Raw genomic sequence first — 18,629 nt, 5'->3', positions numbered from 1 at the left:
TAATATAAAAGACATCAACTAGTGGTTTCTTACTGTTCACTGTCAAATACAATATACTTATGATGACTGATCATTACCAAGTGAGAATTGTACGTTGGAAGAAATGTCTGTGACATCCTTGTGCCAAGTGTGCTAAAAGGCTCAGGATGTTGGATGATGCCCAAAAGCAAACTTTTCCTTCTTGGCCTCAGCTATAATAGTTAAAGAAATGATATTGTCAAATGTGTTCAACTTTGTATCTCACTGCTGTGAGCTACTAAAATTTAAAGATTTGGGTGGCAATTTTTATAGCTTTCAACAAAGATCATAAACATTACAAATGCCTATAACCAATGTGATGACAGTCTTAGGTTAAACAAGATAATTGCCTCCTCTGATATGGAAGTTGATTTTCAATGGATGACTAGAAAGAACCAGATTGAAATACAACAGAGAAAACTGGTTTAGTAACTTTTTCTAAGTTACACATTTGATTATGTCATTTGTTGGCTCAAAATCGTTCAAGTGCTTCCCAAAAATAAAATCAAAATAAAATCCAAACCTTGTAGCATAACACATAAGACCTTTCATTATCTAGACATTGTCTCCAGACAACACCCCCTTTTTAGTCCTGCCAAGTTGCTTCCAGTTTCCAATCTTCCTTATTTCCATTTCTCTCTTTGCCTGAAATATCCCATCCCAGCTCTCTGCCTGAAAAACTTGTATTCACTTTCTCCTTCAAGATTCAGTTCAAGCCTTCCTCCTCAGGGCAGTGTTCTCCAACCCCCACCCACCTCCCATTCCTTAACTATAGCACTCCTCATCCTAAGTGTCAGCTTACTTCTCTCTCTCCACCCAGACTGTGAGGACTTCGAGTACAAGTATGTAGGAGAATATCTTCATGCTGAAGTCCCGGCATGAAACAAATATTTGGTGAAACTTACCTCTCCGTGAGTTAACTTTCTATGTACAGACACTTAAAGAGCTGAATTAGCTTAAATTGTATTGCACTCTCAACTTCATGTTATAATATTTTATTGAAAAAAATTAGATGAAAAATTTAAAATATAAACACCAATAAATTTGAATTATTGTTTGCCTAGCTTTTTTTTTTTTTTTTTTTTTTTTTTTAACAAATCAGCTTATATAAGAACACTGCTAGCAGGTTGTAATTTAAAGTTGAATAAGCTCAGAGAGTTTAAGTAACTTCTAAAGGTCAAACAGCTAAACCATGACTCAAAGCTCTGGCTGTCAGAGTCCCTTCTATCTCAATTCTTGACACTGATTTATGGGCAGAGAATGATATTATGTGAAGACAAGCTTTGATTACTACTGTCATCCTTGAACTAAGTTGCAATTTGTGCATGCAATTCTAAAATCAAATTTGAGATGAAATAAGTTGTTTGTGACATATTCACAAAGAGACAATGATTTTATATTTTATTCTCTTATCAGGTCTGGTAAATAAGAGCTTCAAAGCAAACATTGGTTTAATTTTTAAAACTCTGTTTTATAATAAAAAATATATTAAACTCAAGACTGAGTAAAGAACGACTCACTGGAGGACACTGGGGCATTGGAACTAATCCTAAAACTCAATGGGAGGACTAAGAGGAAAAACAAAAGAGCGAGAGAACTGAGTTCTATAACTGATAACATATCAGAGTGGTAAACATTTCCATTTCCCATTTTAAATGACAATGGCATCATATTTTCTCCATGTAAAATGATCAAAAAGAGAAAGATGGTATAGTATATTTTGGCTTCCCAGAAAAACGACCTATGGAAGTAGAGGGGATTTTTATTATTCTTACTAGTAAAGAGATCCTTAAGGCTGGGAAGCAATGTAACTCTTGATCAATGGCTGTTGTAATTTCAGGCCTCATCAACCAGGTTTCTTTTTCTTATCATTCTAGCAGCTTCTCCTATAAGGCTCCTCCAGACTAAGTCGATTAAATTGTGGAAAGGTTCACATAGCTCCCTTGTGGTTTCTTAGTATTCATAGTAAAAATGATGAGAATTAACATTTGAAACTAAACCTAGTCTGGATTCTTGGACCTTTCCTATAGAACCTTTTTCACGTCTAATCCACAGGGAAACCATTCAGATGGCATGAATATTTTCTGACTTTGCCAAGCACCGAAAAGTGGTAGCTTGTCATTTTGAATTATCCAAATACAGCATGACTGACTGTTAAAGTACTCTCTCTGGTTGTATCCGTTAAAGGCTATTTAAAATCCAAGGTTACTCAGGGAAGATCAGAACTGATAACTCGTTTCTTCTTTTGGCTAAAAAAAAAAAAAAAAAATTGTCATGCCCTCAAGTTAAGTCTGTATAGCCTTAAATTCCAATTTTAATGCATTACATATCTAACAGAACCACAGCCAGGAAAATTGATCTAAAGTTAGAAAGTTTTTTAAAGAAACAACACAAAATCAATCGCATGAGGGGATGGTCCTTACCTTTCAAAATGCATTCAGTATGAGTCAGATATTTAAATACTATTACCTGCTCTATAAACCCATAGAATATTTTCCTAAATTCAGACAATCCTATGTGAACTTCAATGCAATGGACAGACATTAATATAGTAATTAGAAGGATACATAATGAAAAAGCAAATTAGAATGGTGATTAAGAAATATCAGCCTGATAAATAGCATCACAGAAACTACTCACTGTTCCTTTGCTCCAATAAGGTTAGACAGGCAGTAAGTCCATAAAAGCAGAGTGTGTGTCTGTTTCAGTCATACCAAATTCTCCAACAAAGTGCTTGGCACATAGTGAATGAGTAATATATACTTTATTAATAAATGAATAAAAATAATAGCTATCCCTTCTACAGACACTACACCGAACACATTACTTATATTACCTCATCTACCCTTCATGATGGCCCAATCAAGCTGCCAATGATTAGTAGCCCAATTTTATAGATGAGGAAACGGACCAATACAGGCTACATCATTTAACCAATGTTTATTACCACTACCAAGTAGCAGAGCTGAGATTTGAAACCAAGATGTTCTGATTTCACAGTTCTGGATCTGTGCTAAATACAATGCTGCATTATAATATTGCTACTCTATTTAACATAACGTACTAGTCTTGTGAGGAAAAATACATTTGTTTCTGTTGGAACAGTCAAAAGGGTTCCAACTATAACATTCTATTTTATTAAAGTTGACACTAGTCTACAAAGAATTGGGCAATTTCTAATGAATTCCTATTAACACCTTTAATCCAAGCACCTTAATATTATTAGCCAAGGAACATACTCATTGGTGACTGGAAGTTAGAACCAGAGACCAACTGTGTTTTAAAAATTGATCCATTGTACTATCCCAATATGCAGTATGATAGGAATCTATTACAATATTAAAGTGGAAAAAGGGAATGGATTCTACTAATTTTAGCCTATCAGTAATTTATGTCTAAACATTGCTACTGCACTCAATGACACATTTTACAGTGCTTAAAACAAGAGACAGTGTAGATTTGGGAGATTCTGTTATTTTTATTTATACTGACAAGGATGTTACATATATTTAACTTTAGAAGTTTCCTATGGCAGAAAAAACAAAGAGAGGATTGCAGAAGACACACTGAATCCTGCTGTACATAGTGTATGGATGACAGGGGCCAGGATATGGAACAGGAGCATAAAGACAGCATATGCAAATGCTGCTCTCAACCAAAGAATCATTATCACTGGGAGGGAGGCAACAAAGCTGTGGGCTTATTTGGAAAATAACATCACCTTTAAAAAATAGTCATTTAAATAAGTACCCAAACAGAGTATCTCTCATACAGGCTTCTATATATATTTTTTATGTTTTATCTCCTGTTTCTTCTCATCAGCAGCTGTAACCCTGTGAAGATAGTGGCATTTAAAAAGACACAGCAGGTGGTTAATAAATAGAAGCAGTTGAAAGAGATTTAAGCTAAAGCTTCCTAAGATGGTAAAGCACTACTGCTTTAGCTTGAGAATGATTCCCAGTTAGAACAGCTGGAAATAGCCTCATTTAACCAGGTGGGATTTTTTTTCAAAAAACATCAAACAACCTGTAGAAGCCATCTTTGGTTTGTTAAGATTAGTTGGTCCTAAGTGTCATTAGAAATAGATTTAAAATCAAATATTAATAAGAAGAACTAAAAATAATTTTAGCTATGCATAGAAGATCACACCAAAGTATAAGACTGGATACATAAGAAGCCCACTCGTTTTAATCATCCAATATTTTAAACACAGAATCTCGGGGTTTGCAATCCTAAATTGCTTTAAACCCTATGTCCTGTGCTCAGCAGACTAAAAAATGCACAAGCCTAAAATCTCATATTTAAAAAAGAGCACTCCAGAATTACCCCAAATGCCAACACAATTTGTATAAACAAAATATTATGATTTTCAAAGCCTGAAACTCTAAGTAGCTAATCACTTATCATTTAAAAAATTGATTGTTAAGAGTAAAAACAGAATGAAGTAATTCATAGAATAGATTAATACAATATTTAAATTTCCAAGATATCCTCAAAATTTACTATTTAAGTAAATTTAAATTTACTTACTTTAAATTAAACTGGGTAATTTAAATATAAAAACTTACTTAAATAGTAAATTTAAGCACCTTCATTTCATTTCATTACTGACTATAACAACTTCAAAAGAGCATCTGCTCACTTAGAGCTTAGTTTAGGCTCATATTCAGCTAACAAATCTAGGGAACTTAGAATTGTCAAGCTTTGAATTAAGTCTATAGAGCACAAATAAAGTGCAACAAATCATGCTATTGATATGCTTGCTCTAATCTTGGTGCTATTATTTTCTTTTGGTCCCTAGATAGGGTTGTTTTCCTCCTCCAAACGCCTGAGAAGAAGGCATTGGGGTTACACCTGACAGGTACTGTCACTTTCTTTACATGGGTCAGTGCTTCTTTTCCATCAGCTGGTCCTTATTTGCATCCTCTAGAGGTATGTTAATTTGGACTTGAGCTCTAGGCCCACTGTAACTATAAAGGGACCACCCTACAGTATATTAAAAGGTTCAAATCAACGTATGCAATTTAAATGCACATGCATATAATTAACTAGACACATTGCCAGTGTGAGCTGCTAATTTGGAATGAGTCACAAAAGGCTAGAATGTGTGCAGAGGAAAAAAACTTTAAAATTAAAATGACTACATAATGAAAACTGCTTCATGCTGTGTCTACTATTTTCATATAAAGTTAATATAACTGTAAATATATTTTAATGAACAGTAGAAAGAGGCAATTACAAAGAGCAAAGGAGGGCAGCACAACAGTGAAACATCATCAGAATAGCTCTTTGCCTTCATATTAAAAATGCTTCCTGAAAACAGAGGATGAATTATAACTTCATAATTTCAGGGGAAATATGTTTTCTATATTAAAGACAACTATTTGCCAACCTGCTCGCAATGAAAATGGAACACTAAAGTGTAAACAGGAGGAAATCCTAGCTAACAAACAGAAAAGAGGAAATCCGAGTTTGACATTTTGATGTTAAAACAGCTTTTTCTTCTTTCCTTAAAACGGCTTTGTATTTTCTTATAAGTTTCCCTAGAGTGTGAATGACTTCTGGTTATTTTTAAGCATCAAAAACTGTTATAGGTATCATCCCCAAAATACATGTGAAAGTTTAGGAGTCTTCATTTAAGTGCTGTCTATATCTTAGAATAATTGAAGAATAGATTTGCAACTATAAAATGAGTGTGATCAATTCCATGACTCAAAAATTTTAGAAAAACAATGCAAGACTTTTGACACTGATAGATTTTTTTTGTGAGTACTATAATTCAGATGACAGGATAAGATGTTAAACAGCTGGAAACTATCCACTATCTTCAGGGCTGAGCCTGTGAGGCACTGGGGGTGGGTAGTGAAAGATGTTTCTGTGAAGCAACTGAAAGTTCTGGCTGTGAAATATCCTGTGAGCTCTAATTCTTTAAAGTATAGATTTTGCCAAATATTGGAAGATAAATAATGTATACTATCTTTAAATAAGAATATAAGGCCTGTGGCTGGGTGTGGTGGCTCACACCTATAATCCCAGCACTTTGGGAGGCCAAGGTGGGTGGATCACTTGAGGTCAGGAGGCTCGAGATCAGCCTGGCCAACATGGCAAAACCCCATCTCTACTGAAAATACAAAAATCAGTTGGGCATGGTGGCACGTGCCTGTAGTCCCAACTACTGAGGAGGCTGAGGCAGGAGAATTGCTTGAACCCAGAGGTGAAGGTTGTAGTGAGCTGAGATCGCACCACTGCACTAGAACCTGGGTGACTGAGTGAGACTCAGTCAAAAAAAAAAAAGAATATAAAATAATTATATATAATATATATCATATATTATATATAAATATGTATTATACATATATATACATATATAAAGGAATATATATCTAAAAAGGCCTGATTGTGGAAGCCAGTCATTAGAACAGTTTTACTTAATGTATGTCTTCTAGTTCACATATTGAAAAGATCCTACTTTTAAATGTTAGACTTAAACACGTTGGGCTTGGTTAAAAGATGATGAATAACAGCACCAATTGTCCTTGTTTTATGATTATAAATTCAATCATAACAAACCTACAAATTAAGTGGGGCTATGGGATACAAGGCAAATATTTTAAAATCCATTTAAAATGATATGGGTATAGTGTTATTAAGAATTGTAATTACTCAATGATGCAACTGACTGGCAAAACACAGTGAGCTGCTTGCTTGAGGTGAGTCAAGCAGTGCACACACTTCCAACTCGTAGAAATAATGCCTTTCCAATCAGACTCAGCATTTGCATACAATTTATATTCATAGAATTAGGGAATTTTAGAGCATAGAGAGGCTTTATAAATGGTCTAGTATAAGTCTTTTGCTACAATGAAGACAAGAAGTCCATCTCAGATGGGCTAAATAACCTACCCAGGGAATCCAGCAAGTTAGTTCACTGCTCTTTCATCCTACTATGTTGACTTTCAAGTAATAATTTTAGCAAAATAATATACGTAGCAATTACTCTACTCAAAATTTCTGTTTTCACTTTCATTTATATTTTTCTTTGAAACTTCTCATTCCCCACTGTGGAAGACTTTTGCTCAATATATCTTATAGATTTAATTTCAAAATAGTTTATTTAAGAATATTAATAAATACTTCAAAGGGGACAAAATGAGGTGTTTGTTGTATTCCCTTAACATGAGAACAATGAGCTATGCTTGGCTCATTTTAGATAATTTTTCCTAACAATTAGAATTGGAATAGCATTTAAGTGTTGTTTTATTTTCTCACTCATTCCCTTAAACCAAGGTGCAGCAAAAGCAGACGTTAAAAGCTTACATTCCTTCTAGCTATTTTCAGCGAGTCCAATTCAAAGGTAAATATTGGTAACTTCAGAAGAAATAGTTTTAAAGTATAAAAACCAAAGGATGTGATTTATTGAATAGGATTCAGGAAAAGCTGTCACAGAATAATCTTTTTAATCCCAGAATTTTATTTACAAAAATTTACTGAAGAGCATAAACGGGAATGTTGATATTGAAGGGTATTAACTGTGATTTGCTGACTCCATTTTTACATAAACCCAGTCACATAGGTTGGGTTCTTATGTGATATGTTCCTTTCATCAAATAACTTAAGCCTATTAACAAATGCTTTGATGGTACTTGGTCCATGGAGATTTCCACTAATTGCCCTGTGCTTTTAACAGTTCCAAATACACATTATATTGTTTATTATAAAAACGACAAGAGAGCAGTTGCTGCTTGACTCACATCAGGCTAATGAATGTTAGGATGCACAGAGAAAGGTCCATCAGTCTACATGGTTATGTAAGGACAGGACCTCAAAACAGTTTCCTCAATGCAAAGCAAAGCACACCAGTCATTCCGGACTATTAAATGTGTAACAGTGATTCTGGGTCTACGTGAAAATAAGAAGCTTAAAATGTGTGGCTATTTTCAGAGTTCAGTGATCTTCAAGAATGCCAAAGAACAAAATGAGAGGGACAATCTCAAACCATAATTATGCTGTATACTTATGGGGGTAGAAAACATCTTATTTTTCCTAGAACCTCCCAAGCATCTGCTACAGCTCTGGCATACGACAGGCATTTAATAGAGGTTTATTGATTGTTCATGGCATGATATTAAGACTCATCATAGTGATTCAAATAATTTCTAATAATATCTAACTGAATTAATAATTACTTGAATAAATAGGAGGCAGTGTGGTAAAATGAAAATAACTGTGGGTTTGGAATCAGACAAGCTAGGGTTCAATCTTTATCTTGCACCAGTTTTGTTACTACCGTAAACAACTTAGTGAATCACTTTGAGCTTCAGGCTTCTTGTCTGTAAAGTGAAAATAACAATATTTGCTTTGCAGAGACATTAGGATAAAATGAAATGGTAAGCCTACATCACCAGGCACAGTGTCTGGAGAAAGAGTGCTCAATAAACAGAACCATGATGCTCTTCGGGTAGAATAATGAACCTTAAAAAATTAATATCAGAGTATCAATAATCTAAATTTTCAGACTTTCTTTACAAGCCTTCTGCATCTGGACATATACTGTATAACAATATACATATATTTAATCTGTTTTATTTTAGATTCCAAGGGAACATGTTACATGGCATATTGTGTAATGCTGAAGTTTGGGCATCACTCAAATAGTTAACATAGTATCCAACTGGTAGTTTTTCAACTCTTGCTGCCTTCTCTCCCAGCCCCTTTTGGGGTCTTAGTTTCTACTATTTCATCTTTATGTCCATGAGACATATATTTATTAAGTCAGTGACAAAGGCTGATAGATATGCTCTATAGCAGACTAAATAACTGTGATAAACCATGATAACCACGTGATGACAATGAACAACGGTCTTTTTCTTAAAATGTTTTGCCTATTAACCAGTTGTAAAATACTTGCACAGATACACTTTGCACTTGTAAAACACATTTTCTACACCCTTGTATACTGTAAACCCATTATCCTTACCAGTAACTTCCAGTGGATGAAGGCATATTGCATCCAAAAAGTAACATATGATGGACAGTATCCATGCTGGCTCGAGGCTTGAAGTCAACTGTTATGAGAAAATAATACATGTACGTGAATACAAGTTACACTTTTGTGCACCAAAGTCATAAAATACATCTTTGAACAGTTCAAATACCTGTATAACAAAGATGTTTTGATGCTCTTGTGATCAAATGCCCTGTCTGTATAAATTATCTTGTTAAAGATAAGCATGACTTGATAATTTGATTAAGAGTAAAAAGGAAAAATAATAGGCTGAATATCACACCCACACACATAGACACACACACATTTTTAAAATGGAAGACCTCTTTTAAAGTGGTGAGGACATTATATGGGTATTAAATGAAATCTGTAGGCTATGTATTCACAGTATATTTCCTTTCAGACTTCAGTAGAGTGCTGAGTATCATAAAATACTGCTCAACATTGTACTGAAAAAGAAGCCACAGTGAGTGGTCAAAATATGAACACAAAAATTCATAACACAAATTTATGACCAGCTTAGCATAACAACAGTACTATAGTCACTGGGATGTATATGAAGAAGCAATTTACCAAGAAAGAAAAATAAAAGTGGAAAATGTATCTTTACAAAAATACAAGAGACATAAAATTACTGTCCTCAATAAGCATGGTACACTTGTTAAAAGATATTAGAAGTTATACAGTGACATCTCTCATTTTCTCCTAATAATAGTTGTTGAAAGACATTAAAATAAACAAGTGCATAATTAAAAGAGAAAAAATTAAAAATAAATTATATTATGATCTATGAACTCCCTTTCCTAGTTTGGGTTTGGCTCATTCTTTTGCGTTCTCATCAAAATGCTGTCCAGTATGAAGTAGCTGTTTATGAGTCACCTTTGCACATAAAATGCTAAATAGCCCCAAAATGATCTTAAATCTCAGGTGTCTGCAAAAATGCATCTTTCAGCTATTTTGGTCTCTCTGATAAAATTAAGAAAACATCACTTATTGCTAGAATGTGTATGTGACACATGAGTACTTATAAAACAAAAAAATGTTCTACATCAAACTATAGCACCATGACTTGCAAAGTGTGTCTGATCAAAAACATAGCACTACGTGCCAAACCTACTGTGTGCCATCTTGGCTTATAACTTTCAGAGGAGACAAACCTTTCCTTTACTGCAATGAAAATAAGAACTTGAAGCCTAAAAATCAAATCTTGAAGTTTTCATATCATCATTTAAAATATTAATGAAGAGAGAATGGCCAGAAAATGGACTTGCTATAACTTGAGGCTTGGTTTTCTATTACCAAAGAATATAGTAAACCCAACGGAGGGAAGAAGATGCTTTGGAAGGGAAGAATCACTTGGGAGTTACAGCCGTTCACAATTCATAGAAAATCCCTATCGTCATGAAGCTGAAGTTTGTTAGCAAGAGAAACAGAAGAAGAAGGTTCTATATCTATAGACCACTGTCAGGTTGAGTACAGGATTTCCTTCCTCCCTTCCAGAATCCTACCAAGGATCTTTCCTGGAGCAGAAAGAAAATGGAAAAAGTCTTGAGGTAGGAGTACTGGTCTTTCATTCCCCTTGATTTTATTTTGGTATATGATATGATTTTTAATCTTATATTCATTTTTATTAAACTGTTTATATTACTTTATGAACATCTATAACTGTTGTCTAAGTGTATCATCCTCCTCCCCCTCCCACCTTTTTAAAAAAATATTCCCTCTGCCAATCCATGAGAGGTTATCTGACCCCTCTGCTTTTTCAGAACCTATGTAGATGATTACATGATTTCCTCCCCTCAGAAGATCTTATTATGGGTGGATAAATTTCCTATGACTGAATCATTCTTGGAATTTTGGTAATATGCCAACATGGCCAAGTGTAGTTTATTCCAAGAATTAAATGGTTGGATGCAAAACAATGTTTCAAGCACCTGCTAAAAATTCAGGTGGAAGTATCCAGCACAGAGTCAGAATTCTGTGACTCTTGTCCTAGAAAGAGGTCAGATAATTACATATTTGGGAAACATTCAAAAATTGAACCCTGAAGCTGTGAGGATGGATGAAAGTACCAGAAAGCGTAGTAGGAATCATAGCGAAGGCTCAAGACAGAGTTTTGGAAAAAGCCCAGGGCTGTCAGGGTATGTTTAGGAGACACTAACAGTATCTTTTTTATACTAATGCAATGTATATGCTGCTGTTAAACAAGGCAAAGACATTTCTGGAAAAAGAAGGAGCTATTAGTAATTTTAAAAAATGAAATATTAATAAGCAAAAGATTCAGGTAAGGGCAGGGAAGAGAGCTGTTGATAAGGGAATAGATCATAAAGACAACAACATATAATCTCTGTAGCTTTTCATTAGGAAAGAAAGAAAATAGTTTGCCTGGGCCCTTGCTTATGTAAGAGACTCTTCTAACTGTCCTTTGTAAAGTAAACGGGGCAAATCTTAATTAATCAAAGTATAAATTCTCTAACTATTTTCTGATTTTTTCTCCTTCTGACATACATTTTTTCCTGACATACATTTTAAGTACCACTTATTTATTTGCTCTACTTTGAACTCTAACTAGGTATGTGTTTAATTTTTGCTTCTAAAATGAGAAACAACTCTGTCTTTAAGTGGTAGAAAAAGAAAATTCTTCAGAGTTTCCTTTCACAGAAACAGATCCTCACTGACTCACATATTTCTCCAGAAACTCCAGATCTAATTTAAATGCTAAGTATATTAGAAGTACACAGCAAAAACAAGCAACTAACCATCTTTTTTCATATGCTAAAGAAAAAGTATAATATCTAAATATTTATGTAATTATAGCTCAAAGTACAATTCACCGCAAGTTGAAATGAAAACTACTTCCAGCAAAAGGAATGTCAAATCAAAATGTAAATCTAAAACAAACAGTAGATGCCTTAAAATAAAGCAGCACTTGGACAATTTCACTGAAGGGCTGCTGCCAGTAGTGGGGAGCGGCAGGCTGGGAAAAGATTGTCTGACAGGTTCATTTCAGGGGTTTGCTCCATTCCTGCTGATTATGCCTGGCTTTGCAAAATAAGACCCCAACCCTAGTGAATTCTAGGTCTGCTGGGCACAAGACACACATAAGACTATGCAGGAGATGTCAACACAACACAATACAGAATATGGAAAAATACTTTAGAATAACATCTTAAAAAGAAATGTCTCTTTTCTTTTTCACCCATCATACACCAAAGAAATAAAGGATCCAAGGGGAAGAGAGCTAGAGGATAATAATGGAAACAACTGCATTTCAGTGTGCGATTCTGACAGGCAGAATAAACAAAGACAGCCTTGGGATGGTGAGAAACGGTGCAAAACACAGCCTCAAGAGAATGCAAAGGAATATTATATCCGATAAAATTAAAAGTGCCACTGACTCTTCTAACTCAATATTAAGATGACAGTTGCTTAAGTGGAAATGGTACTTCAGTCTCAATGGGAGCTAACAGTTCAGATTGCCTGATGTATGAGATCAGTGAACATTTTATAGGTGAGTAAGTCCTGGGAATGAAATACCTTTGAAGGACTAAGACTCCAAACAAGTGACTCACACACAGTAATCAAAGGAAATCTGATGACATTGAAAGCACACAGGTTGGAGGATTTCTCAAAGGATAGTATCATCTGAAATGAAAGACCTGAAACTATGTGTGTGGACGACATGTTGAAAACAGAGATGTCTAGGTCTAAATCCTGGAGTTCTAAGCAAAATTTCTCCTCATTGCATGGGGTTGTTTGGGATTTATGGGCTCTTTTAGCTAACATCAGACTATAATCAGGGCCACAAAATTCTCTAAGAATGTGACCTAGGGGAGAATGTCATTTAGTTCTCCATTTTTCCCTTCTAAGTGGATATCCAAGTCTGCATGTCAAATTTTGATTCTTCTGCCAGACTTAGGACATAGAAAGATTCTGAAGAACACACATAACCAAGTAGAGAAACCAGCGATTGTGGAGATACTCATGTATACATAACCAGCTCTAAATCACCATTGGAAATGGCAGGAACAATTCTTTTTAGCTAAAAAATATTCAGTAGAGGACTACTACAGAGCATAGATAATTAACCTATTGAATAAAAAAGAACCGACTTGCAAGTTTGGATCTGAAGAACTTTGGCATTCTAGAATTGTTGCCTGTATATATTAGGGATAACCATTGTTAACTTTCTTTTTTCCTCCCAATGTAATTGTGTTATACACTGTACATAACTTAGTTTGCATACCATGGGTATTTTTACATGTTATTAAACAATTTTCTTAAGCAGCCATTTTTAGCCTGGGCTTTAAATTACTATGGAACTTGGTAAAAATACAAGTGCCTAGAGTCAATCTAGATCAGTCCCTCCTTGCCTCCCCCATCAACATCTCAGTCAAATCTCCAGCGGTTATTCCCAGGTAAGTATATCTTTTAAAGGTTTCACAGGTGAATTACCAGTAATTCTGACTATAGTCCCCATTTATAGTGACTGAATATACTCTATTATGTGAGCATAGTCTGAGTTTAATCAACTCATCTTAGTTAAATTGGGATTGTATTGCTCCTTTAAATGTACAGGACAAACAGCAAAAGCAGGTTTCTTTTAAAATAAATTCATGAAGAATTTCTAAAGATAAAAATTAGTTGATATTTTAGAATTATTTTATTCAAAGAGACCACTGGAAGGAACTCTGTATTATATCATGCGAGTTTAGCTGTATCACCTAAAATCGTTTTAGTGCTGAGATCTGAGGCAGGCATAGGAAGCCTCTAGTGATTGTGTTCCTACCTATGATAAAGAGTCAGTATTCTAAGACTGTTTGTGTTTTCAAGCCATATTTAATATTGAGAGAATTGGGAAGGTGTGAGGTTCAAGAAAATATAATATAAAAGATATGTCATGAATAAAAAAAAATTACAAGCCCTAAAATCTTACTATCAACATTTCTTTATTTCCAAAAAAATAATGATTATGCTTCAAAAACTGCTCAAAGTAAAGATAGTAATGCTCTAAATTGTAATTTAAGTTTAGGATTCAATCAACCTTAATGTTCATAATCTTGCAGTCGAGCCAAAAAGGTACAGAGAACTGTAAAGCTCACAGCACCATAGTCTATTTTCCAGCATGTTAAAAACCCACCACAATGGCATATTACATTATCTCGCGCAAGCTTTCCCCATAACCATGAAGCAATTCTGTACTAAAATAAAGACCTTTTCCTGGAACATTTTTAATCAGAAAGCTTAATAGTGAAATTATCATTAACTCCTGCTGGTAAGTACAATGATGTACCATTGGTAAAGAATGCTTATGGTGGTTTATGAGGACTTTAAGCTGCTGCCACGAAATTAAGAAATAAGACACCTGAGCAAACCTATATATTTAACACCAATTTCAAATAAAACAATCCTCACCTCTGAATAAAGAAATTTCAACACACAACACAAAAACTAAATTTCTAGATGATATCTCTTTTAAAATTAAACTCTATGATATATATCAAAGAATCAATAAATAGACTTCATCAGCCAAGCTATGCAAGATAAAACAGCATAAGCTTTACTAAGCCCTGTTTTTGTAATGTCATTCCTATAATAGTCCACTATTACTTTCCTACAGAATCAAGCCCATACCCTTAGCCTTTTAGGGCCATGCATAACATTGTGCCAGTCCTCCAGCTCACTACATTTCCAATATGGCAACCTTTACATCCACTCCTCATTCTCATCAGGCAACCCCCTCACTTAATAATCACAACTACTAACATTTACTGAGGGCTTTCCATGTGCCAGGCACTCATTTACTTCTCAATGACCCTATGAGTCTGGTTCTTTGTCCTCCCAAATAGATGAGCCTTCAGGAAAGAGAGGTGAAGTAATTTGTCCCCTAGTAGTATAGCTAGAAAGTGGTGTGACTGCGATCTGAATGTGGAGTGTTCTGGCTCAGAGCTTGCTCTTTTAACCACTATATGATACTGTCTCTCATACTTGTGCCCAGTGTGTTTGGGCTCATACTGTGGGCCACTAAAATATTCACCCCTTTGCATATTCAAATAGGTCATCTTCAGAGGTCCAGATGAAATCTTGCATACCTTTATCATGAAATTTTCTCTGACTAGACCAACTCATAGTGATCTTTTAAGAGTTGACTACTAAAGTAGTTCCTGCTGAAATAGCTAGCTGGGAGGAGGTGGTAGGTTGGGGGAATGAAGGATTTTAACATTTCTGCATTAAAATAGCTATATCAACATGTCAATTAATTTTTGGTGATCATTGGATGTACCTAACTGAAGACATTAGAAATGGCTCCTATTCATCTCTCACTGTTTTTTATTACTTGAGAAAAGCTGAGGAGATGTTGGACATTGTCAATTTGGAAACATGCGTACCTGGGTGACCAAAGGATAGAAGACATTTATGAAGTGAACATCACTTGATCATGTGCTTTAAGGTTATATTTTCAACTATTCAAATCTAACTGTGCAATTCTGCAACAGAAACTGTTCTACATTCAAGAGAGAAGCCCAAGAAAATGAAAAACAATGAATCATTAGATTAATTTCATCTGTTTCTAAATTCAATGGCTCCTATCTCATTTGCGTAGTGCAATTTGATAGATAGGGACCTGTCATCATTCACTAAGGAAAAGACACAATTATTTACAGGTCATCCATGTGAGGGAAAGCAAGTGGATGAAGATGACAGTCAAATTTCTTGGCTGAGTGGGCTGCTGTCAGAGCCAATTCCTCTGAGTGTCTGTAAAACACCTTTTAGACAGCACCACAGTTCAGTGGTCAAATGCAGATATTATTATACTTTCACCCATTCAAATTCTATGGTTTCTTATTAAAACAAGAAACAAAAACAATGCTCTAGGGAAAGCTATAATTTTGTTCAAAATATAAAACATTTTTATCTTCATCATTGCATTTCTCTAAACACCTACTGTAATTCACATTCAATAATTAAATACAGATATATGAACACATCATACATGCTATATGCACATATGTAAATATAACAGGCATATACACATATGAGTTCCATAATGACTGTGATGGTATTTGCTCAAAATTTAGAAGTATGTTTAAGATGGGTTATATAATTAGCATATAAACATAAAGCCAAAATAGTGAGTTATTCAAATCCAATTTTGACTCTTAACACCATCAACAGTCTGTCCCAGTTCTAATAAACAATGTAAATTGTATTGTCTTTTGTAATTTTCTTCAGAAATTTGAAAAGTTCAAGGAGAAAGTCCTTTTTATATGTTTTAACACTTTTATTCTTGTCTAGAATTCTGCTAGCCTGTGACTTCCTTAAACATGCATCATACTTCATATCCCTATTACCCAATAACTTATATGCAGCAGAATTTTAAGTTTGCTGAATTAATGCACAATGGCTTTTCATAAACACACACAAAACAATGATTCCTTAGATTAGAATATAATTCAAGGTAAAAAGGTAAATTATCTACTATTTGAAATGCTGAGTCAGAAAATGGCCAAACAAAATCCTTTTTTGGTATTCACTCGTGTATTCAGCAAGCAATTATTGAGTTGGTGCCATATCCTGCTGGGATACAAAAATTTAAAGAGGCACAGATAATGAAAACAGGAGGTATAAAATCATTAAGTGTCTTAAGGAAAGAATAAACAAACAGAATGACCATGAAAAATAAAAAAATAATTAAAAACAGAAAAGAATGAACAAAGTATTACAGGTTTTTACAGCTCTTCATTTGCAACCGTGTCTAATCTCAGGATAAGGCATCCTGAGATCTGGAATTTGGGACAATCCACAAAAAGGCTATAGCTTCATTCTCTATGCCATCAGAATCCCTTAGAATGGAAAAAGCATAGGTTACCCTATAGGCAAAACTTTCACTTTGGGAGTCTGGAAAAGCTATGTATGGTCACTCTCCCAACATATAACTATCCAAGCCCCTTTCCTTCTACAAATCTTTAAGTCTTCATGGGCATTTGTTATTTGTTTTGTTAAGATGGTTTGAGGTTTATTTTTCCTTTGGCAAAATTGGCCAGAGTGTATCCAGTAGGAAGTTAAGGTAAAGGAATGAAAGAATAATTGTATTTGATGTGAAGAAGAAAGAACGGTGCTGCTCTTGCTATATTTCAGCTCCACCAGTGCACTTGATAACTTTGCTCATTTCTTCCTTTGTATCACTATCCCCACACCCAAATCTGAAGTACGACGAGGTTAATATATAGCTAGTAAAAAGCTTGGGCAGATTCCTTAACCTCTCTTTCTGTTTCCTTTTCTGAAAATTGGCTTAGGTATGTTTAGCTTTCAGTATCTTACAGTGTCTGGCAGGCCCTTAGTAAACAATGGCAGGTAGAGATGATGGTAATGGTCCAGCCATTACATAAATGAGAATTCCATACAAAATATTGTCTTAGCTCCTGATTAAATCACAGATATAGATGTTTCTGTCTCTGTTTCTCAAACTATGAAATGAGACTTTCTATACAAGATTGTCCTAAGAATTAATGAGATAATACATGCAGAATTTCCTTTACTTATTCTTTTATATAAATGATTATTTGCTAATTGTCTCTAGTTTTCTATTTTCCAGTTCTAATTTGTCTATACTTAAACTTCTGTGGTTGCTGAATTATGTAAACAACAGTAACCACAAACCACCTGGGCATAGTTCATTAAAGGATTCACACAGAAGATGAAACAACCCATTGTGAATAGGGAACAAAAAATTTCAGTATTCATGCAATCCTCCAAGTAATAAAGATAGGAAGAAATACCGAAAATAGTTATTAATCTTAGAAGACCTTTTAAGGAACTTAGAACTTGGAATAGTTTAATCTTAGAAGTGCCTAAGAAAGTATGAAAACATTTAGCACTCTGGTTCTAATATAGACCTTTATGTGTTTCCTGTGAATATTTTACTTGACTGAATATACTCACTTGTTTTTTTTCATTTTAAATTATGTGAACGTAAACACATTTATAGTAGGAGAGCAATAACACACAGGATATATATTTATAGTCCTTACAGTCACCAGTTCTAAAATCATATACTACCACCAATCTCCAGAAACAAACCTATTAATGTGAGATGTGTAACACTGCTGTAACACATGACTACCATATTTACACAGGTGTGTAGGGTGGCCTTCTCTTCATAGCTGGTGTGAAAACAGGACTCAAAACAACCCCTGAACTTGGACAAAGAAAATATAGATTAGGAAAAATAAATTCATGGAAAATTCCTTTTCTTCTAGGTGGCCAAGTGTGTGAATATGAAATTAAGGAAAGCTCTATGGCTAGGATTTTAATTATGAATGTATGTTCTAAATAATATTTAGTGTTACTCAAAGCACTACAATTAGAAACTTAAATTATTTTTGTCTTTAAAGATAGTTCAGGATATGGAAGCACTTGGCTTCCTAACTTTTTCTTGGTAATGTCCAAATACTATACGAAACGACATCATCAATGTTCAACTTTGTATGGTCTTTCATTCTTAGGAATTAACTATGCAGCAAATTTTGTTGAGAGTGTTATTAAAGGTTGTATTTTTTGTTGTGATTGCCACCAATTGTGTGTGAATAAAAAATGCACATTGCTC

General features: G+C 34.4%; 1 protein-coding gene across 21 annotated transcripts in view; it reads right to left on the bottom strand.

Annotated features, from left to right (window-relative positions):
- Nucleotides 1-18,629, bottom strand: part of PAM (peptidylglycine alpha-amidating monooxygenase) — a 279,745-nt gene that overhangs the window by 106,416 nt on the left and 154,700 nt on the right. For all 21 annotated transcript variants that reach the window (XM_055297702.1, XM_063612837.1, XM_055297705.2 and 18 more), the window contains exon 5: nucleotides 8,996-9,083. In XM_055297702.1, the coding sequence (XP_055153677.1) occupies nucleotides 8,996-9,083 (88 nt within the window). The remainder of the gene's footprint in view (nucleotides 1-8,995; nucleotides 9,084-18,629) is intronic.

Source organism: Symphalangus syndactylus, chromosome 11 (genome assembly GCF_028878055.3).
Source record: "Symphalangus syndactylus isolate Jambi chromosome 11, NHGRI_mSymSyn1-v2.1_pri, whole genome shotgun sequence".
Classification (NCBI taxonomy): domain Eukaryota; kingdom Metazoa; phylum Chordata; class Mammalia; order Primates; family Hylobatidae; genus Symphalangus; species Symphalangus syndactylus.
The sequence above is the reverse complement of the archived record's forward strand: the minus strand, read 5'-3'. Positions and strand labels throughout refer to the sequence as shown.